Genomic DNA, 27,196 nt, shown 5'->3' with positions numbered 1-27,196 from the left:
TGGTAGAATACATAGAATATGATATAATACATATAATACATTATGGCAGAATACATCGATTTTATTCTGATAGAATATATAGAATACATTCAAAGGTATTGTATTTACAGCTAGTAATTCTGACAGAATGCATACCATAAGGTTAAATTCTTTAAATACTCTTTCAGGCATTTCAACAAACACTTGTTAGACATTATCATCAAACAAGCCAAAAACCATATTTGATTTACTTGCAATAGTTTACATATAAACATAATTTCCAGCAATATGATTTAGAATGCATACCACAAGGTTCAAAGAGTAAATTGATTTGTGTTGATGAAAAATAAAAAGGCACAAACAACCTAGAATTGTATTCCATAACCGAAAGAAAAACAAAATATATGGCAGACCCATTAAAGCATAGAAACGTGGTTTTCATATAAGATTTGAAAACAATATTTTGTAAGAAAGAAGAGCATCCACATAAAAGAAATTGAAACTCATCAACTTGAACACATGAATAAAGAATGTTACTTACATTATAAGGCCCTGATACAAGAGTTGGAACCATACGAACTAACATCTTTTTCTATGCTTCCTTCTAACTGAAAGTGACTCATTAAGCAAGAAAGAACAAATTTTGGAATAAGTAACTGAAGTTCACTGAGACATTTTAACAAACAGTTGGTGTGCAAATCGGAATATTTTCAATTCCACCAACAGTTCACTAAGACAGCAAGTTGGTCCTTCTTTCAGGAATTTAGTCGAGCACCTTATGTGCATAGCTCGTTCTTCTTGAACACGTTAGGTCTTCCGTTACTTAACCATCCAATTCAACGAACAATAGAAATAGATAATTTGAATCACAAGTTAACGATCCATAATTAATGAGAATTGAAGAGTTGTTACCGGATAAATAAGGGCATACGAAGTTTGCTCGATTTGGAAAAGCTCTAAAGAACCGATCATCGAAGGAACTGTAACAATGATGCAGAAACATACACCGGCTTCTTGTGACTTCAAAATTGCCTCAATGTTGAAGCTAGCTTTGATTGGAGATGGAGCCACCGATAATAACATCTTCTTAATCAATGGAATGGGGAAACAGATTTGCAGCAAGAGGTTTGACTACCTCTTTTGATCAGACGATGTTCATTCGTCCATAAGAAAATTGGAGGAGGCATATTACGTATGATATAGAAGGCTAGGGTTAAATAGTTGGTCAAACAGATTTTTATGGCAATTTCCATGAATTAAGGGATTTTATTTTAATTAGCATGCTAAAGTTACATAATTACCCTTATTACAATTTTTAATTATTTAATTATTCCTAAATTCCTATTGGTGCACACAGGCACACAATAATTGTCAAAAACATTTGAATATATATATATATATATATATATATATATATATATATATATATACACTAGACGAATTCACGCGCGTTGCGCGACGAAGATTAAAAGTATATTGTTAAAATATTGAAAAATATATTGTAACGACCCAATTTTTTTCACGTCCAAAAATTTTGTTTTAAAAACATTACTTTAGAAAATATTAATAACTAAAAACATCGTTTGATCAACCACAACATAAAGTGAACCATGTCTAAAAACCAAATCATACAACTAATCAAAATATCAGAGTATCAATCCCAGTGAAGCTCGTAGCTGCGGAAACAAGGGAGTGTGTGTGTGTGTGACATGCTGCTACCGCGCCGGCTCCTTTCCCCTAGCTGAGGAGGTATCTGAAACCAAAACTAAAACTGTAAGCACAAAGCTTAGTGAGTTCCCCCATAATACCCCATACCATGCAACATATAACAACCAATGTTCAGCTAGGAGTTACGGGCCTTGCCCACACTCGGGAAGATACGGGCCCTGCCCACACTTCGCTAGCCAGGAGATACGGGCCTCGCCCACACTTGTGAAGATACGGGCCCTGCCCACACTTCGCTATCTGGGAGATACGGGCCTAGCCCACACTCCAACCTCGGAGAGATACGGGCCCTGCCCACACTCAACCGCTAACCCATAACATACAAGTATCACGCAGACAACAAGTATAAGCAACTCTATCATATTAACACATATATCATACTTGACTAAACCCAGAGATACGGGCTCGGCCCACACTCTAGTACTAGCATCTCGTCTACACGGGTCGGCCTTGGTGCCTTAGACCCGTTCCTACTGGAAAGGAAACTCACCTCGAATTAGCTGCTGGTCTGTGTGGGAATTGATCACCTACAACTGCTGCTGCTGCTGCTCCGGAAACCCTCCGGCTGCAATTCCCACAATATACTCAATCAAACACTGCTCGCTGACCTTTGGGTAAAATGACCATTTTACCCCTGACCTTGCCCTAAGCCAAAGCCAGATTCAACTTTCAGTTGACCCGACTCGCCGAGTTGGCTTTCCAACTCGCCGAGTCCCTACCCAAACGACTGCCTTGAAACCCGATCCTACCCATCGAGTTAGGCGACGAGTCGACGGGTTCACCTTCTTAACCAATATTCAAGTCCTTCATTCTACTCGCCGAGTTATATGAACAACTCGCCGAGTTCATCTTCATCCGAAGAATACTTATGCTAAGACTCGCCGAGTTGTATGAACAACTCGCCGAGTCTGTTCTTGATCTAAGGAGATTGCCTAGAACTCGCCGAGTCAGGGCATTGACTCGCCGAGTACCTCCATGGATGAGTTAAGCTTCCAACTCACTGAGTCACACCCCGTGACTCACTGCTCACTCGACACTACGAAAGGGGGACAAACTCGGAGACTCGCGAACAAACTCGCCGAGTCATATGAACGACTCGCCGAGTCGTTGCCATGCACCTACTGAATACACGGATTTGCTCGATTCCAGTCCATGCCATTCATAGATATGGACTTCTAGGACACTAATCACACGTAAAGTTTCCAACTTTACGTGTGGATATTCACCAATATGGATTTTAGGGCTCAAAATGTCTCAAAAGGGTAGATCTAGGGCTAACAAGCAACATGGGGCCATAAAGCTAACAGATCTGAGCTCCTGGAGCTCAATCTTGCCTAGATCCAGAGGCCAAACATCTTATTACGACATACAATGCACATACAAGCTTGGGGATTTGACCAAGAAGGACCCAAATGAAGTTTTAAGCATAGAATCAAGGGGAAAATGGGTTATACCTCAAAGGAACTGCTGGAAGAACACAAATAATGCCTGGATGGCTTCCCTTCTTCTGGATCTACTTCCTTCCTCCTTCCAAACCTTCAAAAACACACACACTAACCTCAAACTCTCAAAGAATAGGTTAGAACGAGAGATACAGGGCTTTAAGGGTCAATGGGGGCCGGCTTGGGGCTGATAAGTCCTTTAAATAGGGTGCAAACCCCTGAAACTTAGGGTTTCATCCAACAGCTATGACTCGCCGAGTCCAGGATATGGAATCGCCGAGTCGCCAACTTAAACGTGTCCTGGGTCCCGCATCCACTCGGCGAGTCGGACCTATGACTCGCCGAGTCCAAAGCTAAAAGAAAGGAAATACTCAGATAACATTTACGTACCAGGAACCGGGTGCTACATATATGTTTAAAATGGTTATGTTATTGTCATTAACTTTAAAATAATATTGAAATATATATATATATATATATATATATATATATATATATATATATATATATATATATATTCATTGATAATATTCATAGATATCAACCCACATTCCTCATTAATAGAATTAAATATAATTATCTATTTAGTATTATATTTAACAATTATTATTATTGATTAATTATATTTTTACTTATGTGATCATTTTATAATTTCAATAATGATGTTCATTTAAAATACAATTTATTTATGGCTAAATGTAATTTATAATTTGATGTTATTATCATTTAAAATTGTTATTCATTAATTTTAAACCACTTATTATTAATAATAAGTTAAAGAAGAGTTTTAAGAAACACTTAATATTATTATTAAAATGTGAAACATACACTAAATAATAAAATGCTAAGATAAACAATTTGCATTTCAAAAGAGTCTTGCATGGATAATATGACATATCCATGTAATTTGATTTATTATTTATAATTATTGCTTATTAATTTTAAAACCACTTATTATTATTAATAAGTGAAAGAAACTTTTAAAAAACACTTATTATTATAATTAAAATGTTAAACATATACTAAAAAGGTGATAAGATAGCAATTTGCATTTTAAAAAATGCTTACATGGATAATATGACATATCCATGATTTTTAATTAATTATTGTTTTGAAGCAACATGAACATACAAACATGTATACAATAGTTAATTAAATATTATATATATCACCTTCCATAACATATGATCGATAACATGAATCTAATTTAATTTACATTAAAATTTCAACCATAACATACAATGTTATTCTTAAAAGAATACTTAAATCAAGAAAATTCAAAAAAGAATTAGTATATAACAAACTTACAAATTAAAAACTTCAACATAATAACATGGCTCGAAAAATTGTTCAAAGCCCTCAAACAAATACAAAAAACTTTAAACTTGTTTTCTTTGTGAATTTTGTATGTGATTTGTATTTGTGTGTCTACTCAAAAAGATTGACCTTTTTATAGTAGAGTATCCATTAATTATTTATTAAATATATTATATAAGTTATAAAACCTCTGAATTGTTAATTATTATTAAGAGACTTTTGAGTGGTATTTATTAAAATAGGAGGTTTCAAATGCATGAGGTGTTTGCAAATTTTTATGGGGGTTTCAAATGCATGAGGTTCGAGCTTCATGGGGGTTTCAAATGCATGAGCTCACTAAATTGTTTACGAGCCGAGCTCGAGCTTCATTTTAAGGCTTGAATCGAGCTCGAGCTCGAGCTCGAGCTTCTTCAAAATTAAACCAGCCGAGCTCGAGCTTGGTTAGGCTCGGGCTCAGCTCGTTTACACCCCTATCTGTCTCAATAACCTTTCGGCGTACCGACTCCGCCACCACCCCCAACACCATAACCGCCACCGCCACCACCTCTGTCACCACCACCTTTTCTGCCACCAACTGTCATAATCATATATGATTACTCAGTTTGTGAATAGACATATATATATATATATATATATATATATATATATATATATATATATATATATATATATAAATAATCATTTATGATTAGGCGTAGTCCGCTGCTGCCGGTACGCTGGAGCGTTAGAGCTCAAGTAAGGAATACATGGCTGAGGTTGAATTTCAAGATCTCTAATTTTTTTTTTTAATCTCAAGGGAACCGTCCCCTATATATATATATATATATATATATATATATATATATATATATATATATATACAGTTATACACTATCAAATATTAACATAGTAGGACTGACTGAAACTAATGCGAAAAATCAAAGGTATAAGATTATCAGTGTGTGTGTGTGTATATATATATATATATACACACACACACACACACACACACTATCAAATATTCACATAGTAGGACTGACTGAAACAAATGCGAAAAATCAAAGGTATAAGATTATCATTGTGTATATATTTGATAGTGTGTGTGTGTGTGTGTATATATATATATATATATATATAATTTTTAGAATGGCAGGCCACTATCATTGTATTGTATTATTCATAGTTACCAGAAACGCTCAACTAGTGGCGTCCCACGTACCCAATCACCCTGTATCCAATTGAAGCAAAATCGGTCTGGTACGTGATATATTGGCGAACCTCGAATTGGATACAGTCGATCCCAATCGATCCTAATAGCGTTCCCGGAGTCAAAATCGAACGTCCCTTGAGTTAAAATTGAGCGTCCCTGGGAGTCAAAATTAAGCGTCCCTGAAGTTGATTATTATTGTGAATTCGATTATTGTTGCTTCCGATCGGATTTTATGCATCTATTTGAGCGGGAGATAAGGCTGCATTCTATAGCGACTGTTCGATTTTTCCAATCGTCGACTCACCTAGATATGATTGATCGATGCTTATTATTCTTGATGTTAATTTCACACTGTAAATTATAAATATTTGAGATTAGTATATATAGACCTTGTATCGGACATCAAAAATCAAACTCAATTTCGATTTCAGCTTTCTGTCTTTAATTCTCCACTTAATTTTGCTATTTCTAATTTTTTACTTTCCACTACAAATTGTGTATCCGATTGTGAAGAGTGACGTTTGGAAGAAAAAAAAAATCAGAGTCTCAGCCAACTCATTCCGACAGTGAAACAGAAGGCACTCACATTAGTGAGACCTGAGATCAAACAACAATCCATGTTGATGATGAGGTTCAACAAACAGCCCCAAAAAGCAATGTTGAGAAAGATCCAAAAAAACCACTCTATAAAAAAGTTACATATGAAGAAGTTCCAGGAAACAACAAAAATAGTGGAGGTTCTAAACGTTGGACCTGTAACCACTATAAAGGCAAATATACCAACTCTTATACTCGAATCCATGTTCATTTTTTTGGACCTCCTGTGGGGATAACAACTGAGATCAAAAGGTGTCTGGTTCTTGTTAAAAGTAACCCATGTTATGACATTCTATATAATATGGTGAAAGAAGCACAAAAGAATGGTGTTGCTGCCAAATCATAGAAGAATTTTTGCTCTAAAAAAACTCAACTTCAAGAAGAAGGATTGAAGATGCATTTAAGATGCTCGAGAGAGAGAGGAGGTTGACATGAAGATACTTCGAGGCTTGTGTGCTAATGGGATGTCGTTTAATGTGTTATGTAACCCACAATTCCTTGAAATGATTTAAGCTATTAAGAAAGCACCGGAAGGTTACAAGCCACCTTCATATGAAAAAGCTAGAACTTCGTTGTTTGATCAATGTGTGAGAGAAGTGGGAAAAGAACTTGATCCGGTCAAAGACACGTGGTTAACACAAGGAGTATCCGTTATCTCGGATGGTTGGTGGAATGTAAAAAGTGAACCGCTTATAAATGTTATTGCACAAAATTCACGTGGTGCAACTTTTATGTACGCGGAGGCCTTTTTGGGGATTGAGAAGACGGTGTTGGAGATTGCTAAGTTTCTTCGACAAGCTATTGAGGAGATTGGTCCAAGTAGTGTAATTCAAGTTGTAACCGATAACGCGGCGAATTGTAAGGCGGCTGGACGGGAAATACAGAAGGTATATAAACATATTTTCTGGTCCCCTTGTTGTGTATATTCTTTAAATTTGATTTTTAAAGACATGGCGAAGCAATTTGAATGGCTGGCCGATACATATAACAGAGGGAAGGGTATTGTTACATTTTTTTTAAACCACACACACGCCTTAGCTTTCTTTAGAGACAACTCGAAATTGCAATTGTTGAAGGTTGCACAAACACGATTTGCATCGCGTTACATATTATTGAAAAGACTAATCGAGTGTAGGGAAGCACTTGCTACTACTATCGTCGTGAACTCGTGGCGGGAATGGGTAAACAAGGCGGATGAGCACAGTCGGGTACTTGCTAATAAAGTGGCAGATACAATTAAAGATGAAGATTTTTGCGATGATATTGCTCACATTTTGGCTATCACAAAACCTATCTTTTACATTGTAAAGTTTTGTGATGGTGAAGGTCCGAAAATGGCAGAAATATATGAACGAATGGACAATATGATGGGTCAAATCAAAGAGGCTATGACTATGAGGGAATTTTTTTTAAAATTCTCAATGTATTACAATAAAGTTGAAGAAATTGTGCTCGAAAGGTGGGACAAGATGACTATCGCCCTCCATTGTTTAGGATTTGCTTTAAATCCTAAATATTATGACAAGCATTATCTTGCAAGGTTGGCACTAGGAGGCATGAAAAGAAATCCTCCCAACGAAGACAGAGAAGTTATTATTGGTGTTTTGAAAGCATTTGAAAAATTTTCAAAGAGTGAAGAAGAAGAGAAACAGTTGAGAGAGCAATTTGCAACCTTTCACATGAAGAAAGAAATCTATTCATTGGCCGGGACGCAAGCCGATGCAATGACTATGGACACGATTGATTGGTGGGCAACATATGGAGCAGAGACTTCGGATCTGGCGGACGTGGCAAAACGAGTCCTCTCGCAGTCGATTAGTAGCTCTTCGACTGAGAGGAATTGGAGTATATACTCTCATATACATAGCATCAAAAGGAACCGTTTAAATGACCCAAGAGCGGATAAACTTGTGTATATTCACTCTAATATTAGACTTTTGTCCTGGTTTTCAGAATCTTACAAAGCCGGACCCAACAAAAATGGGACATCAATCCGGAAAGTGATCACATTGAATGTTCAAGTGCTCGTCTAGAGGAAATGGTGTGGGAGAACCTTGATGATGAACGCGTGGAGAATGAAAGAGGAAAAAGGCAGCGAATAAACTAGTTTATGGTATTTTAATATTTTTGTTATTAAGTATTATGATGAAGTAATTGTGGTATTTCTTTTGTTCCTGTTTTGGTAATTGGTACTTTTGTTATTAATTTCATGTTTGAACTTTGAAGTGTTAAATTGTTAAGTAATGGAATACATATATTTTATGAAATGTCTTAGAACTAGGCACATTGTACTGGACTATACAATACACTGTACCGGTTCATACCGAAATAATCCTCCCCCCCCCCCCCCCCCCGGGGGGAGGGGGGGGGGTACCCGATACGCTATATGTGGTGAACCCCGTACCGTACCATACCTCGTTCCCCGTACCGTACCGCGTTTCTGGTAATTATGGTATTATTTCTTGAAATGTCTTACATTCGAGCAACCATCCGAGATAACGGATACTCCTTGTGTTAACCACATGTCTTTGACCGGATCAAGTTTTTTGCCACTTCTCTCACACATTGATCAAACAACGAAGTTCTAGCTTTTTCATATGAAGGTGGCTTGTAACCTTCCGGTGCTTTTTTAATAGCTTGAATCATTTCAAGGAATTGTGGGTTCCGTAACACATTAAATGGAATCTCATTAGCATACAAGCCTCGAAGTATCTTCATGTCAACCTCCTCTCTCTCGAGCATCTTAAATGCATCTTCAATCATTCTTTTTGAAGTTGAGTTTTTTGAGAGCAAAGAATTCTTCAATGATTTGGTAGCAACGCCATTCTTTTCCGCTTCTTTCACCCTATTATATAGAATGTCATAATAAGGGTTACTTTTAACAAGAACCAGACACCTTTTGATCTTAGCTGTTATCCCCACATCCCCACAGGAGGTCCAAAAAAGTGAACATGGATTCGAGTATAAGAGCTGGTATATTTGCCTTTACAGTGGTTACAGGTCTCAACATTGCTTTTTGGGGCTGTTTGTTGAACCTCATCATCAACATGGATTGTTGTATGATCTTGGGTCTCACTAATGTGAGTGCCTTCTGTTTCACTATCGGAATGAGTTGGCGAGACTCTGAATTTTTTTTCTTCAAAATGCCATTCTTCACAATCGGATACACAATTTGTAGTGGAAAGTAGAAAATTAGAAATAGCAAAATTAAGTGGAGAATTGAAGACAGAAAGCTGAAATCGAAATTGAGTTTGATTTTTGATATCCGATACAAGGTCTATATATACTAATCTCGGATATTTGCAATTTATAGTGTGAAATTAACATCAAGAATACTAATCATCGATCCATCGTATCTACGTGAGTCGAAGATTGGAGAAATTGAACAACCGCTATAGAACGCGGCCTTATCTCCCGCCCAAATCGATGCATAAAATCCGATCGGAAGCAACAATAATCGACTTCAGGGACGATCGGTTTTGACTCCAGGAACGCTATTAGGATCGATTGGGATCACTATTAGGATCGCGATTGGGATCGACCGTATCCAATTCGAGGTTCGCCAACATATCACGTACCGGACCGATTTTGCTTCGATTGGGTAGAGGGCGATTGGGTACGTGGGACGCCACTAGTTGAGCGTTTTTGGTAACTATGGCCTGACCCTCCTCATTTCAAAAAGCGGCGAAAATTAACTTGGAAAGAAGGATATTTGGTGAGTCTTATTTGTTTATTAATTTCATTATTTATAAAACTACTAATTGTTTAAATCATTGTTTTTCAGGCGATGAAGGAATCAACTAGACTTTACACAGCAAGTTGAGTGGAGACACTTAGGCCAGCTTTGCAACGGGTTTATATGACCAGAGCTTCTGCATACAGAGACGCCTTAAAGAGCTTCATACAAGGTTACCAAGAAGGCATTCAACAAATCATGGAGAAGGACACCCTTGAACCTCAACATGAAAATAATCACCCAAAAAAGACTATTCGATCTTGAAACTTCTTCTAGGTGTATATTGTTCTTGGAGATAATTCATACATTTTGCTTTTCCGATTCCAAAATCAAATTTTGTATCTCCCCATGAGAGCTAATAACAGTATTCAGATTTAGTGATGTTGCAAACAGATATGACATACAATGAAATAACTTTTTAGGTATAGCTACTGTTTTTGTAAACTATCCTCCATGTTTAGTAGCAGTTTAAACATGAGGACTGTACATGTATATGTTGACTAGGCACACACACATCACATAAATCACTTATTAAATTATTGGTTACAGAGTTTCTTCAGGTGATCAGATTTCATCCGAAGGTACCTAGAGTTTTGATATATGCTGCATCATGGGCCAAAATGCAAGAAATAGAAATGAATCTTAATAGGTTAAATTCTAAAGGTACAATGTTATAATCATTTAGAGTTTCATAGTTGAATGCCTAAATAGGAAAAAAAATGCAATGTATAAATATGTTTTATTTTCAAAGTGTAATGTCTTAATAAGAAAAAAATTGAAAGGTACAACGTTTTCAACCTGTAATATCTTAATATGTCGAACATATTATATCAAAAAATTTATTGTTTAATCTCCTGCCACAACATGTGGCTTAAAACCCTCATAAAAACATTTATTCATTTTATTATCCAAATTGTGAGTCATGTATGATTCAGTTATAACATTGATTTATCTCACGTTTAATAATATATATAACTAAAACCAAATACCCAACTAAAAATTATTCAAAAATCATAAAACGCCTATTATGCAATAAATTTTTTATACTAACTTAAAACCACCAGAGAGAAATACCACAAAAAATGTGCATAAGGTTGTATGAAGTGGTACATAGGTTGTTGATCCGTGAAAATAAAACTGATTCTATTTTTTTAAACAACCTATGTAAATAGTAAATAGTCGATAATTTTAACATCCTCAAGTCAAAGCACCCAAACTGCTTTATCTATTATCAAATATGAAGTATCAAAAATAAGGTGCAATAAACCAATACTTGTTCCACATTTACGATGCTCCAAACGTCTTTGATAGTCGATGGAAATACTGTTTTTGCTACAGCAAAAAACACACATATTAGAAGTAGATCTCTTTATGTTATAGGCTTCCATAAGCAAGGTACAACTTTCAATGCATGATTTACAAGCCAAATCATATACCTTATCTGAGACAGAAGGGGAGATTTTTCCCAAAGCTTGCTCAAAATGTATAGCTTTAATAGTATGTGGCAACCCACGTAATGAGCTTTCTTGTTCATCAGTAGCTGTTGCAGCTTGCTTTATGTTTAATCTCTCTTCACGAACAATCATGATAGCTTCTTTCATCTGAAATTTGGACAAAAATTGACGTCAAGGCTAAACATTCGAGTATTGACTATATATATATATATATATATATATATATATATATATATATATATATATATATATATATATATATATATATATATATATATATATATATATTATATCTTCCATCAAATTAAATGTTGAACTTTTTGTGTGATATAGTAAATGATTATTAGTTTTTAGTATTGGATTAAAATAGTTTGATAGGTATATTGAAAAGCCATTGCTATTTTAAATTCTTAAAATTTGTCATATGCATGTGTATGGAAGAGATGCGAACCAATGCAAAAAGATCGGCTCCACTAAAATTTGCACAAGCCTCACTCTGACCAATAGCAATCAAGTCCACGTCAGCATCTATTGGCTTATTCCTAGCAAGAGCTTTCAAGATCAACCCACGTTCATCTGGATTTGGCAGAGGCACATACACAAGTTTCTCCATTCTTTTGGGTCTTAAAAGTGCCTTGTCCACCATCTCAGGCCTAAAATCAAATCAACAGGATCAGTCATAAATAAAGTAATTTATAAAGAAAATCAAAGATGACGTGTCACACCTATTTGTAGCACCAATTACATAAACACCCTTTCGTTGGTCAACACCATCTAGCTCTACCAAAAGCTGCAAAAATAAAAAAGCTTTTATCTCTCTGGATCACTAAGGTGTTGTGTCGTTTTGACTAAATAAATGGACTTAGGGGTTGTTTCTTTTTTCCATTAAGTCTTTTATGAGTAGAATGGCTAAATGGATAATGATGGTAACCTGAGTCACAACTCCCTGAACCACGTGTCCCCCTTCTTTTCCACGGTTTTTTGTCAGAGCATCTATCTGCAATAAACAAAGCACCAACATTAATCCCAAAAACTTGGCTATCAACCTTAAATCACCCATTTCAATTTTGAAATCCCAATTTTGATAATAAAAAAAGGCGAGAAATCTGAAAAAGGAAATTAAACCTCATCGAAGAACACTATGCATGGGGAACACGTCCTAGCACGACTGAATATTGTTCGAATTGCCGATTCAGCCTCACCAACATATTTGCTCAAAAGCTCAGGACCCTTCACAGTGAAAAAATAATCAAAAAGTATTGATAAAAAATAGCCACATGAGTATATATATATATATATATATATATATATATATATATATATATATATATATATATATATATATATATATATATATATATATATATATATATATATATATATATCAAGTACTAGAGTTGGTGAAAAACCTTAACGTATATGAAATTTGCTCCTGATTCATTAGCAACAGCTTGGGCAATTAATGTTTTCCCACAACCAGGTGGTCCATATAGCAAAAACCCCATCTCCATATCAACTCCACATTTCTGAAAATATAAGTTGTATGAACAAAGACTATGTCTTTTTCTTTTCAGGCTAAATAAATCAAGAGTAGTGATCACATAAGTGTCACTATTTAATTACCTGATCAAACTCATCAGGAAATTTTATAGGCCCAACTATATTACGATTAAACTCCCTTCTCAAAGTATCAAGACCTCCAACATCTTCCCATTTAACATTTGGAATCATAGAAAACCCTTCTCTTTTGGAAGACGCGACAACATTTTTTATTGCTACCTCAAAATCCAACATTCTCACGCCTTCAAGTTTCTCTAATTCCTCAACAGACCACCCTTTCTCCCACCAACGTTCATTTTTCTCACTTCCTTTACAAAGTTCCAACTCTCTTTCATCTATGACTCTTGCCATTGCAAGACTCCCAGCTTCAGTCACCAGTCCTTCCAAATCAGCACCTACAAACCCTGAAGTCGCCCTAGAAACTTTCACTAGATCAAGATCACCTGACACTCTCAATTCACGTGTAAGAACTTTAAGAATCTGGAATCTTCCTTTTTCATCTGGAACACCTAAAGCAATCTCACGATCAAACCTTCCGGTCCTTCTTAATGCTGGGTCAAGAATATCAGGTCTGTTAGTAGCACCAATTACTAAGACGTATCCTTGTTTTTCACCTCTGTGGGATTGATCCATGCATGCCAATAATTGTGTCACAATCCGGCTTTCCATTTTCGTTTGATGATTTTCTCTTTTTGAAGCGATTGCATCGATTTCATCGATGAAAACTATAGATGGTGTTGTTCTGTATGCTTTTGAAAATAGCTCTCGTATGTTCTCTTCTGATGCACCTGAAATTTTTGCAACGAAAAATAAATTATGGATTGTTCTAGTTTCCTGACATAGCTGACAATTACAATGAAATGGATCTTTGGGTGAACATGTTTTATTCACGTTACATAAACATTACCTGATATACCAGAGACCATCTCACTGGCTGCAACCTCATAGAATGGAAATCCAGTCTCGTTAGCAATGGCTCGAGCTAGCGTTGACTTTCCACACCCTGGTGGACCATGTAACAAAATGCCAACCGTTGGCCTAACTCCATGCCTACGAGGTAACTCTGGATGATATAAAGGAATAATCACCTGTTTCTTCAACATATTTATCACATCATCCATTCCACCAAAGTCCTTAAACCTTGGCTCATCATTGTGTCTTCCATTCGCATCAACACCATCATCATTTGATAAGTTGCTCCGTTTTTGTGCCTTAAGACGTCTATATGTATATTCTTTCACTGAACCAACCGTTTTGGTTTCTTTTCTGTACGTGTTTCTAAGTCTCGACTTTGTTAAATCAAACTCCGGTTCTAATTTCAGGCTATATACATCATCCTCAGATGTCAAAACTGCACGTCTATCTTCTTCGTCTCCATCATCTGATTGCGATTCCGAGGATGAAGACTCTGATTCATGTAACTCAATTCGTCTTTTCTTTCCTGTTATGTTGCTGGAATCTAGAGTTTGTTTCACCTTTCTGGTGAAAGGTCGAAGCTTGTGACGACCGTATTTGGAAAAATTGGCTCGGAGGCGGTGGACAAGTTGGTCGACTGATAAAGCCGCATTACCGTAGGTTTCTTGTACCTGTAGGACGTCCTCCAACAAAGAGGTACCTTTTTCCCTCATCGGATCGAGAATGCAGGAAGGCAGCGGCCGGCGATATTGTGGCTTCTCCATGAAATTAGGTTTAATAAGTTTATTATATAGGTTATGGAAGGGTAGTCTTGTCATTTCAACTTAAAAAGAAATAATGAAATCTCGATCACACTACAACAATAAGACCCTGTGGAGACGACAATTTCAGACCCTACGGAGACGACAAGTCGTCGGCATAGGGTATGGCGACGACAAGTTGTCGGGAAAAAGTCGTCGGCACAGGCGTGTCGGCATAGGTCTGTTAGGTCGTCGGCATAGACGTCGTCGGTATAGCTAGCTCTATTGCGACGACATGTCGTCGGCACATATTTTGTCAACGACATTTTCGGGGGAAAAAAATAAAGTTTTATTAAAATCCTATGGCGACGACTAGTCGTCGGGATAGCTATAGAGACGACTAGTCGTCGGGACAAGTTGAAGCTATTACGACGTCATGTTGTCGCTATAGGGTTTTATCAGTTAACGGTTATGGACTTATAGCGACAACTAGTCGTCGGGATAGCTACTGGTTGTTTATTTTAGCTTTATAGGTTTTGTACATTACCATTCCTGCATTTTTAACAAATCCAAAAAACATTGCAGCATATATCAATTGAAATACATTAACTAGGTACCATTGTTCAAATTCAAAACATCAAATTCAAGTTTAATATTACAATAAGTAGTTAACTAACATTGTTCATGATACTAAAAAAACATCAATCATCATTATCATAATCTTCTTCTTCTTCTTCTTCTTCTTCCATCCTTTCGGCAAATTGTTGAGAGCTACTTGCTTGTGTGTTATAGTTGAATTAAAGTTAGGAAATGGTGGTGGTTGGAAGTTCGGAATACAAGCCGCCAATGATGCATTATATTGTTGCAAATATTCTTGCATTTGTTGTGCATCAAATTGGGATTGAGATTGGGGTTGAGATTGAGACGATTTGGAAGTGGAACGCCGTTCATTTGGAATTAAACCGAAGTTGGCGGTTGGTCTCCTACCCACCCCGCGAGCATGTCCACGTCTCGTCCCAAGGGCACGTTCTAAACATTCTTCCTCGTTTACTTCTGTAACGTCCCAAAATTCAAGACTAAAAATTTCTTTTAATAAAGTATCACTTAAAGTAAAATCATCATTTCAAAACATAAACAGAGTATTAGTTTTCAAAACACATGTTCATTATCAGAGTAAAACATTCCCAGACTGACTAATCTATGGTGTGTGCCATGCGATCATCCCGAGCTCCATCATCCGCTACCGGAAGTACCTGAAACCAAAACTGAAAACCGTAAGCACGAAGCTTAGTGAGTTCTCCAGATACCACATACCATACAAACCATTCATAGCCAAGAACCATACATAACCGACTTATCCATAATCAAGTAAGGTGCTATGTGCCAAACATAGTCTTGCCATTATGCCACGGGCCGCACGTGGTCTTCCTGGTCAAGCTTGGGCCGCTCCCTGGGTCTTACAGACAAGTGCCAAGGGCCACCCCCTGGTCTTACAGACGTGTGCCAAGGGCCACCCCCTGGTCTTCTATGCAAGTATCACAAAGACAACCATACATACTACTCTACTTAGCTAAACAACATACAGTGTGCCAGAAGCCAGCTCCTGGTCATTCATGTATATAGCATACAATGCGCCAGGAGCCACCTCCCGGTCTTTCATACATATTGCCTAGGGCTAACCCCCGGGTCTTCCTATCATCCATAATAACATACTGTATGCCAGGAGCCGCCCCCTGGTCTTTCATGCATATTGCCTAGGGCTAACCCCCGGGTCTTCCTACCTTACATAATAACATACTGTGTGCCAAGGGCCACCCCTGGTCTTTCATGCATATTCTAAATGGGCCGGCATTGGTGCCTTAGACCCATACAAAAGGTGAGGAGACTCACCTCGCACTGCTGAACTTTGCTGATAATCCTCTGGTTGCTGACCGACAACTCTCTGAACTCCTGCTCCACTAGCTCCCCGAGCTACCAATATCAAAGCAACACTGAGTCTAACTGACCCCCAAAAGACAACCAAGTCAACTCAGGTCAAAGTCAAAGTCCTGGTCAAAGTCAACCTTCCTGGTCAACCCTACTCGTCGAGTCACCCTACTGACTCGCCGAGTTCATAAGTCCAAAGTCCTTCCACTCGCGACTCTACTCGCCGAGTCAGTCCATGACTCGCCGAGTCTACCGATTTCCGAGTCCTGACCTGTCCAACTCACCGAGTCTCTAATCGACTCACTGATTCGAGTCTAAGCTCGAAGGGTTTGGGGTTTCGCGACTTGACTCGCCGACTCCAAGAACAGACTCGCCGAGTCCAAGACAATCTTCATCCAACTCGCCGAGTTGTTCTTCCAACTCGTCGAGTTCATGCCCAACATCATCCGACTCAATGAGCTGTTCATCCCACTCGTCGAGTTCCTCCTCATCTTCAAGCTACTCGTCGAGTCCACTCAAAGGACTCGCCGAGTTCATCCAGTCCTTCATACATGCAGAGGACTTTTGAGTCATGCAGGGGCTCAAATCTGTAGATCTACCCTTCCCAAGCCTATTCCTCACGTAAAGTTGCAAACTTTACGTGTAGAGAAGGAGATCTAAGCGAAATACACCATAAACTAGGGTTTAAGGCCAAGGGGGCTTCAACATTGACTCAAGGGCTGATACTTTATGCTTCTCTAGTCCATAACACACTTGGATCTGAAGTAGCAACTCCAGATCCGACTTTTAACTCGAATGGGTGTCAAACCATGGCTTAAAAGCCCCAAATCTCACAACCATGGAAGACCTAAAGGAGAGAGGGGCGACTTATTACCTTCAATATCTCAGAAAGGCTCCACAAACTCCAGATCTATGGTCCCTTCTTGCTCCTCCAAGTTCCTTCTTCCTTCTCCAAGCTTTAATGCACCTTCCAAGGCAACAAATGGCTCAATCAAAGGTTATGACGGCTAGGGTTTGGTATCCAGGGCTGAATTTCCTTCTTGTTTTTTTTAAAGAGTGTACACAGGTCAATGAATTGACAGAAACGTTGTCGATCAATTGGTTTGAAAGAGTAAGAAGCATGTGGGAGAATTTCCTTCTTCTTGTTTTCTTCCTTGTTGTGTTTCTTCATCTTCTTGACTTTCTCTTTTGGCCATTGATCTGGTCTAATGCCCATATTTTTCAAGTCAATTCTTGCTTCTTTTTTGTCTTTGCTTTTATCGTTCATCAGTGCAGTATTCAACACACTCTCATTCACATTCTTTGAAATATGCATAACATCGAAATTGTGTTTTAGGTCGAGGGAAGACCAATACTCAAGCTCAAAGAAGATACTTCGTTTCGTCCAATTTAACTCTCTCTTTTTTCTTTCATCGTCGCGCTTTCTTTTTTTGCCCCCATAATCAGGATGTTTCCCTGGAATTCGATTAGAGAGACAATTTACTTGCTTTAATATAGTTGCATTACTGAATCTTCTAGGACGCGGTCTTGTCTCAGGTTGACCATCAAACAATAGACTCTCCCTCCAACTATGGTTTATATTCAAGAATCGTCTATGACCAACGTAAGACATCTTGTTGGTCACATAAATGGAAGATGTGTCTTCGTTACAAGTAGGGCATGCTAAATAACCTTGACCACTCCATCCAGACAGACTACTACGTGCTGGGAAATCATTGATAGTCCATAACAACATCGCACGCATATTGAATACAGTGTTGGTTGATGCACCTCTCATTTGGACTCCTTCGACCCACAACATTTTCAACTCATCCACCAAAGGCCTCAAGTAAACATCAATGTCCTTTGCAGGTGATTTAGGACCAGGAATCAGCAAAGTTAGCATGAAAGAAGACTCTTTCATACATATCCATGGTGGTGTATTGTAGGTAGTCAATATAACCGGCCAAATACTATAATTGTTATTAAAGTTGCCGAATGGATTAAAGCCATCAGCAACTAAACCTAGACGAACATTTCTAGGTTCTTTGGCAAACTCTAGATATCTCTTATCAAATTCTTGCCATGACTTCCCATCTACCGGATGATACATCATACCGTTCGTTGATCTTCCAGTATTATGCCAAATCATATCTTTAGCTGTGAATCTGGAACTATACATCTGTCGAAGTCTTGGAGTCAAAGGAAAGTACCGCAACACTTTTTGTGGTACTCGCTTCCCCTTTGTGGTTATGTCCACCCATCTACTCTCGTTACAAATCGGGCAATTCTGCATGGAATCATTCTCCTTCCAAAACAAAGCACAATCACATTTGTAAGCATGGATGGACTCATATCCTAACCCTATCTTTCTCAACATTTTCTTAGCTTCATAGTGTGAAGTTGGAATCTTGCTCTTCGGGAAAGCAACTCTTAGCAACTCTAAAAGTTGGTCAAATGAACTATTTGTCCATTTATTGATCACTTTAATATGCAACAACATTGCCAAAAAGTTTAAAGAAGACATCTCACAATCAGGGTGTAACTTGGTATTGAGCTGCTCAAATAAAGCATCAAATTATGGGTCCATGCCTCGTCCTTCATCATCTGTATTTTCTTCATTTGTATTTTGTTCCGCCATAACATCATCAATTACATCACACATCTCATTATTTGTTGGAATGTTTATTGGAGTCGAATTGTAGCCCAAATTTGAAACAGAATGCTTCTCACCGTGATAAATCCATATAGTATACAATTTTAGAAACCCACGGTCATGTATATGGGCATAAACCGTACTCAACAACTGTCGATACATATTCACACACTTTACGCACGGACAATGCACTTTGTCTTCAGAGTCAACATGTTTCCTAGCAATCTCCATAAAGTTTTTAAGACCTTCCAAGAATTTTGGGGATTTTCGGTGTTCCCGAATCCAACTCTTATCGATCGTCATTACTGTTTAATTATAAAAAATTAGATTGTATACATAGTTACAATAAATGTACTTTTATTAGTTTAAATATTTTTATATTTTGTTTACTCTCAATAAACATACTTTTATTAGTTTAAATATTTTTATATTTTCTTTTATGTTGCTATTAGTAACGTTTGTTCTTAATGAAAGACTTTTATTAGTTTAAATATTTTTATATTTTTACGAATCCAACTCTTATTGACTGTCATTACTGTTTCATTATTAAAAATAACATTGTATACATCATTAAATTGTATGACTTTTTGTTTGAGAAAAAAAAAACGGACGAAATGGATAGATATTGACAAGTATATAAAGAAATATATACCCTGGAAGTAGGAATCGGACGAAATTGATAGAGTATTCATAAGGGTAGACTTCTAAACACATTTTATAGCAATGTACTATTATTAGTTTGTTTAAAACATTCTATTTTTCACTTCTCTTTCATATTTATAGTATATATACATTTTATCTTTTTTCAATTACAACATTGTACTTTTAATATTATTTTGTTTTTTTTAATATTTTTTTATAAACAAGATAAAAAATACTTTTAATATTACTTTTAATAACAACGTAATTTTATTATTTTGTTTTATGTTATAACTTTCAAATAGAAATGAAAAAAAATACTTTAATTAACAAGATAAAAAAAAGTATGTTGGTATTAATAACTTTTATAGTTTAAATATTTTTAACTTAATAAACATATTTTTATTAGTTTAATATTACTTTGTTATTATTATTTTTTTTTGTTTATTTTTATCTTGTATATTGACATTAAAGTTTATTAGTTTGTTTAAAACATTAAGATTGTTCAAACATATATGGTCGAAAGATCAATCAAGGAGAATACTAAAGATAAAAAATACTTTTGATATTACTTTTAATAGCACCATAAACAAGATAAAAAATACTTTTAATATATTATTTTATTTTTTTTATAGCACCATAAACAAGATAAAAAATACTTTTAATATTACTTTTAATAACAACGTAATTTTATTATTTTGTTTTATGTTATAACTTTCAAATAGAAATGAAAATAAAATACTTTTATTAAAAAGATAAAAAAAAGTATGTTGGTATTAATAACTAAACAAATTAAACACAATTCATACATATTTTAATTTTATACATAAACTTTTATACCAACCTAAACAAAGATCACAATCATACAAAATTTCATACCAACCTAAACAAAGATCACATAAAATTTCATACCAACCTAAACAATTTCAATCTCATATACCAACCTAAACAACATCAATTTCATATAACAACCTAAACAATATCAATTTCATATAATTTCATATACCAACATAAACAATATCAATTGCATATAATTTCATATACCAACCTAAACAATATCAATTTCATACAATTAGTTTGTTTAAAGTATAAACCTAAACAAACAACACAATCACATATATATACAACATAATCACACACACACACACACACACACACACACACATATATATATATATATATATATATACAAACAACAAACAATTTCAACACAATTCAAATTCAATTTCAATAAAAATTAGAAAAAAAAAACCTAACATTTTGTTCTTGTGATGTTCCGTTTTTTTGGCTAGTCAAAGAAGCAGGTAATCCAGTGGTGGCTGGTGGTGGCCACAGGCGGTAACACTAGGCGGTGGAAGGGTGAGACAGTCACTAGGTCGGTGGAGCTTCACCACCACCGGTTCCTACACACCAAAAAACCTCAAATTAGGGGTAAAAATCAATTCCAAACAACAATAAAAAACAAATTAGGGGTAGAAACAACCTTGGATTGGGTTAATCGCCGGATATTGTCGTTGGGTAGCCGATTTCGTCGCTTGGGAGGAAAGAATGCAGAAAGAAGTCGTTGTGTGCAAATAAAAGAAGGCTGCATATCTGTTTTAGGGTATACCCCTATGCCGACGACATGTCGTCGGTATAGGGTCAACATAAACGACGACGTATCATTTATTACTGAAATAAATAAATAAATAAATAAATAAATATATATATATATATATTAAAAACCCTGTGCCGACGACTTGTCGTCGGCATAGGGTGTCCAAAAACTATGTCGTTATAAAAATAAATGGAAAATATTTTTTTTTTTACCTATACCGACGACACGTCATCAGTATATATTTTCATATTACCGCCAACTTTTTCGTCGTTCCCGCCAGACCTATGGCGACGACTTGTCGTTGGCAAAGATGTAGTGGTCAAAGGAAATTGGTCAAAAGTTTCCAAAGCTATGGCTACAACGTCTCGTCGGCATAGGGTACCTGTAGCGACCACGTTTGTTGTCGGGATAGCCGTGTCGCCTTAGTTTAATATTCTTGTAGTGCGAGTTTTGTATAAGAAGGTAATTTCGAAAATATTTACCGAATAGCGGTGCTTTGGAATTTATTTACCAAAGTATTGTAAAAACAATATTCGTTGTGGAACTCACCTTTTTTACAAATTAAAATTCAAAAAAAATGATGGCAAAGATGTTGTTTGCCGGCAAACCTTTCCTGCCGGTAAAACCCAAATTCGTTTGGTTTGTTGCAGATAAACATAATTTATGTTTTTTAAAAATATTAATTTCACTCCACTTCCCTGTAGTTGTTAGTGTCTTATTAATAATAATTCACTACTAGAAAATAGATAATATAGTACACCCTCATCTAATACGGTTGTAATGAAAACCGAATTATAAAAGGCTAAATTAATCTAATACACACAAATGAAGAAATCTAATACGGTTAATTACAATTAGGTGTACTAGATAATATTTCCAATTAAAATTTGTATTTTTACAATTATTAACAAACTTTAGCCTTTGCATCGACCAGAATGTTTAACAAAACATTGGATGTTATTTTGACGCAACATCAAAATTGAATTGACTGTTCATTTGTATTTTTCCCATTTTGCCCCTGTAGATCGCCTTCACTCTTTTCTGTCAAGCGGCTTACTTATCAAAGCATCGATGAACGACAACTAGGGGTGTCAATTTATGACACGGCACGAAAAAAATACACGAAACGAAACGAAATCAGGACGAAATCAAAATTCGAATTCGTGTTCGTGTCGTTTTCGTGTCAAGATTAAAAAACACGATGTCGTTTCGTGTCATGTTTTTCGTAATATTATATTTGTCATGTCGTGTCGTGTTGTCGTGTTTTAATTGGTTCGTTTTCGTGTTAATGAAAAAAAATACGACATTGTGTTGTGTCGTGTTCGTGTTATACAAAACATTGTCGTGTCGTGTCGTGTCAGACAAAAACACGACACGACTGCCCGATTTGACAGCCCTAACGACAACATCAACTGCGAAATTGATCTCTCTCTCTCTCTCTCTCTCTGGATCGATCAACATACTTTGTCGCCTCTCTTTACCGGCGAGCACTTCTTCAAAACTCATTACAATCCAGCTAATTCAGTGTCTCTTCATCGCCGATTCAAAATCGATTTCAGATTCGTGTATCTTCACCACCAATTCAAAATTGATTTCAGATTTAAATTCGTCGAGTCTTCAGTATTGAACAACCAGGTATTCTTTCTAATCAATTGTTTAATTAATGTCACAATACATTAACAATTGATAGAACTAATTCAGTGTTCAAACTGTTCATTCTATTGCATTTTTGGTCATTTGGTTTCTGTTTACTGGAGTACATTGAGAACTGTATATGCATGAAACTTACATTTCTTCATATGGTTCGTTCTTAATTTGCAGCTCAAGTTCCTCACCATCATCTCCAGCCTTCATCGGAGAACCTTCTGTAACTATTTTCCATGGCCTCTGGTTCATCTCTGCACATTTCAATAACGATATCGATCTCCTCAGCTTCAAATCCCCTCTCATTTAGCAACATTTCTTCAATTGGATTTTCTGAGAGAAAGAAAGTGTTCATTCTTAACTTTGTTCCTAATTTTTTGATTTTCTTAGCATCATTTTACATGACCAGTTGAAAATTTTGGGTTTTAGCTACATGTTTTCACTATGGTTTGAATATAACCTGTCTTTTTATAAATTGAAATAATTAACTGAAACAAACAAACTGATGTCAAACCGAGATTGGTATGAATCTACGTATCTGGTAGATAATAATAATTGATTATATTGATTACGAACGAGAGTATTCTCATTCTAATGATTTTCAATGGATAATGAGATTTGTGTTACATCTGCCACTAACTTTGATATCCTTATCCGGTTTGATTAATGTTAAAATTGTTAAAATGGAGATTGTTGTTGGTAATGTGGTATAGATCCCTTGGAATTAACTTTGTTTATCTTAGTGCAAAACTAAAATTTGACTGTTGATTTCAACATTCTAGAACTGAATGATGGCTATGGTTTCTTGAATAGTGTAGGAGCATCCAAAATAATCGAAATTTTGTTCATAGAATCATGTGTTCATCAAAAGAGCCACTAGCAGAAACACGGCTCACATCAAAAGCATTTGAATCACTAAAGATTGGGTCAACAACCATCATAGTGGAAACTCCTAAAATGTTGAAGACAACAACTTCTTTGCCTTGTCTCAGAGTTAATTCTGGTTTAGTTAAAGCCGATGATGTTGGCGGGTAAATTTTTTTACCGAACATCTATAACAAGGGAGCTTTTTGGTGGAATTTTTTCATTATAAAACTTTAAATGAAAAAGATCCTTTTATCTCCACAATAAAAACATTATTTTAGTTTGTTGTTTTTGGGGCCCTTGTATATGTTGTCTATATACAATTGGTTGAAAACCCAGGATCCACCAAATCATTGAAAGCTTGTTAATTAACAAGCTCTTTGAAAAATATCATCCTATAACTTCTTCAGTTTTCTTGATTTTTTTTTGACATGAAAAAGCTCTTATTGTGATGTTCTTATTAACTATTTGGTTTTATTTCAAACATTTTTTTAGTAAATATCATATATGCTTAATAAATTTGGAACCAGTTAAAATGGTGAAGGCTATCTTTAATTAATATACACTAATAGAGACAATGACACGTTTAAAGAGAAACTTATTAATTTCATGAACAAAAATTGATATGTATTATAGCAAAAAATTTTGAAGGTGGTGTTCAAAGTAAACAACTGATTTTGATATTTCCACTTCTACACTATAATTAAGAGTATTACTTTGATGGAAGATCATAGACACATCCTGAGTATTATAGTTTTTGATTAAAGCAAAAAACTAAGAATACACATTTGATATATAAGATATAAGGAATATTATCACCATAACTATAGCATGTCACAGATGTTATCTTGTTTAATGCACCTTGTGTGCAAGATTTTATTAAGGCATTGTATTTTTTATTTTCGAATTTACCATTTATAGCATCGTACTTTCAATTTTTCCTTTGTTTTTTTAGACATTATTCTTTGAAAATTTTATCAACTACTTTGTAATTTGTAGAGATTGATCCTTCGGTCACAACTTACACAGGAGGGACAATGAGTTTATGACATCATTATAAATGGTGATAACATGTTTCAAGAGATTGATATTGTCAAAATGAGTGGAGATATTAATAGTGCTCTTGTGCTAACAGTCCATGTTAGCGGGAGGAGTTTGATAATAATTTTGCAGCTTGTAAAAGGTAGTCATACCAGTCATACCATAATCAGTGCCATAGAGACCATAGAGATCTTTGAAATTGTTAGAGCTGAGGCCAATACTTCAATTGATGAAGGTACTTTTAAAACATTTCTTGGAATTTGAAGCTTTGAAAAGGATTCTTATGAAGTAAAAATTCTTTCTTTATGTTGTAGTGAAGGCTTTGCAGAAATTGAAGAGTTCTTTTCAGTTGGAATGACGATCCATGTGTTCCATAACAACATCCATGGAGTGGAATTGGGTGATGAATAAGGCTGGAATGCACAGCCGGAATGGGTTGGAATGCAATCAAGAATGGATTGCAGGAATGGGGATATGACATAAAGTACAGTTGTTTATGGTGTATTAGATGCTAATATCTGGTGTATTAGATTCTTTTATGCGATGGTTGTAAAACGTAGATTGGATAAATATAGAGTACGGTTAAATAGCCGTACTCTATTAGGCATGTAATCTAATACACCCCTCTATTGATACGGGCTTAAACTACATACTATATTCATATTTTCAACCGTATTATATTACGCTTTTTCTAGTAGTGATCATTGCTTTTTAGGGTTCATAAGCAGGAGCAATTCGTTCATTTGGATAAAAATTGCATCTCTAGGAAATTGCTAATACTAGTTGATTTCATAGGTATGTTAGGTTGTACTTTATTGCTTTAGTTTTTAAAAGATTTGATTATCTCGATTTTGTTGGCATAGTTCCAAATGACTTTGTTGTGTGTTTCAGGAGCACCAATAAGGGGCGGAACACAAATAATAAGGGCCAAGTGGCCGAAACTAAAATTTACAAAAAGCCATATAAACATGTTTAATTTTGTTCCAAATTATCAAAGTTAATATATATATTTGTATGAAAACTAAGCAAACATAAAAGATAAAAATTACATTAAAATAAAATATTGTTGTGTATTTTTCATTCTAAAATATCTGAATATTGAAAATCTTACCTACTCCAATTTTATTAACCGTAACTTTGTTACCCTTAAACATATCTTCTTTTATTTATATGTAAGAACTATATATACATCTTTATTACCCCTATACATACACCATATCCCTAGTCACGTGTATCTATGGCTAAAGATTTATAATATAAATATATAAATGAGATACTTATATGTATCTAGAAATGAGAGAGTGTAAGAGGTGAAGAGGAAATGTGTACCTTCGTTGTGGAGTCGACGGAGTGGAAAACAGTGGTGGTCTGTCGCCGGTGACTCAGGGAGGAGAGAGAATAAGGAGTCGGCGGAGAACGGTCGATTGATCCCGAAAAAGGGAGAGAGCAAGAAGTCCGGTGAGTTGTAACTTGCAAGAGTGTGGAAGAGTTACGGTTTCAAATCAAGGAAAAACTACCTGTCATCTTCTCTTTTGGTTTCAATGCATAACTCTCGTGAGTTGCAAGAAAACAAGCGGAGCCGATAGTATTTTTAGGGTTCGCTGATTTGAATATGTGATTTGAATATGTAAGTTAATAATTAATTTCATGGTATTTTTATACGGTTATTTTGTAAGTTTGCTACTTTTTATATTGTTACTTTATAAATTTCCTACTTTCTAGTCAAATTAGTTTTGCTCGGATAAGTTTCCTAATTTTCTAAACAACTTAAGCTTAATTACTGATATTCAATAGCAAAAACATGATGGCCGGTGTTACAATCTTTTAAATAATTAACTTATATGATCATCGATTCTATAGATATTGCTATTTAATTGATAAAAAAACAAGGGGGCATGGCCCCAGCCTCTTCTATGTTCTGTCACTAACCACAATTCTGGTGGCTATAACTTAAATTAAATAATTTATCTTGACCACATTGGGATCGTTCTCAATCGGTTTTCTGTGTTTCCGGTTCACTTTACCACGTAAAAACATGTACGCGACAAGAGCTTGCAGTTTCCATTATTTACAACAAGAAGTTTTGGAGGACAGGGGAGGTCTAATGAAAGTTAGGTTAATTGAAAGAAGAATAATCGGTCCACTTTTTTTTCTATCTTTAACTATTATTTGGTAAAACCCAATAATTATTTCTAA

General features: G+C 35.7%; 2 protein-coding genes and 2 long non-coding RNA genes across 4 annotated transcripts; 2 read left to right on the top strand and 2 right to left on the bottom strand.

The window, feature by feature from the left end:
• Positions 1-967: 967 nt before the first annotated feature.
• LOC111879951 (uncharacterized) lies at positions 968-8,356 on the top strand. Its single transcript, XM_023876379.1, has 6 exons — positions 968-1,104; positions 5,626-5,699; positions 6,763-7,136; positions 7,198-7,248; positions 7,326-8,161; positions 8,203-8,356. Exons 1-6 carry the CDS (start codon positions 968-970, stop codon positions 8,354-8,356), a joined length of 1,626 nt encoding a protein of 541 aa, XP_023732147.1.
• A 611-nt stretch (positions 8,357-8,967) lies between these two features.
• On the top strand, positions 8,968-10,379 carry LOC111879961 (uncharacterized). Its single transcript, XR_002846294.2, has 2 exons — positions 8,968-9,964; positions 10,034-10,379. It is a non-coding gene; the product is annotated as an uncharacterized LOC111879961 (long non-coding RNA).
• A 2-nt stretch (positions 10,380-10,381) lies between these two features.
• Positions 10,382-14,652, bottom strand: LOC111879958 (cell division control protein 48 homolog C-like). The gene is made up of 9 exons (XM_023876385.3): positions 13,907-14,652; positions 13,063-13,787; positions 12,849-12,965; positions 12,565-12,669; positions 12,371-12,436; positions 12,165-12,229; positions 11,891-12,092; positions 11,422-11,586; positions 10,382-11,317 (listed from the first exon to the last, which is right to left on the bottom strand). Exons 1-9 carry the CDS (start codon positions 14,625-14,627, stop codon positions 11,270-11,272), a joined length of 2,214 nt encoding a protein of 737 aa, XP_023732153.1. The 5' UTR covers positions 14,628-14,652; the 3' UTR covers positions 10,382-11,269.
• A 6,353-nt stretch (positions 14,653-21,005) lies between these two features.
• On the bottom strand, positions 21,006-26,590 carry LOC128133203 (uncharacterized). The gene is made up of 3 exons (XR_008231536.1): positions 26,330-26,590; positions 21,338-21,447; positions 21,006-21,257 (listed from the first exon to the last, which is right to left on the bottom strand). It is a non-coding gene; the product is annotated as an uncharacterized LOC128133203 (long non-coding RNA).
• Positions 26,591-27,196: the final 606 nt, after the last annotated feature.

Source organism: Lactuca sativa, chromosome 4 (assembly GCF_002870075.4).
Source record: "Lactuca sativa cultivar Salinas chromosome 4, Lsat_Salinas_v11, whole genome shotgun sequence".
In the NCBI taxonomy this organism is placed as follows: Eukaryota; Viridiplantae; Streptophyta; class Magnoliopsida; order Asterales; family Asteraceae; genus Lactuca; species Lactuca sativa.
This window is presented reverse-complemented; position numbering and strand designations above follow the sequence as displayed.

Coding starts and splice junctions, on each gene's coding strand:
- LOC111879951 (XM_023876379.1), top strand. CDS start 968: ATGATGCAGAAACATACACCGGCTTCTTGTGACTTCAAAATTGCCTCA. Junction 5,700..6,762: donor ATTGAAGCAAAATCGGTCTG/GTACGTGATATA, acceptor AAATGATTTAAG/CTATTAAGAAAGCACCGGAA. Junction 7,249..7,325: donor TACATATAACAGAGGGAAGG/GTATTGTTACAT, acceptor CAATTGTTGAAG/GTTGCACAAACACGATTTGC.
- LOC111879958 (XM_023876385.3), bottom strand. CDS start 14,627: ATGAGGGAAAAAGGTACCTCTTTGTTGGAGGACGTCCTACAGGTACAA. Junction 12,437..12,564: donor GCATAGTGTTCTTCGATGAG/GTTTAATTTCCT, acceptor TGTTTATTGCAG/ATAGATGCTCTGACAAAAAA. Junction 11,318..11,421: donor CCCCTTCTGTCTCAGATAAG/GTATATGATTTG, acceptor TTTTTGCTGTAG/CAAAAACAGTATTTCCATCG.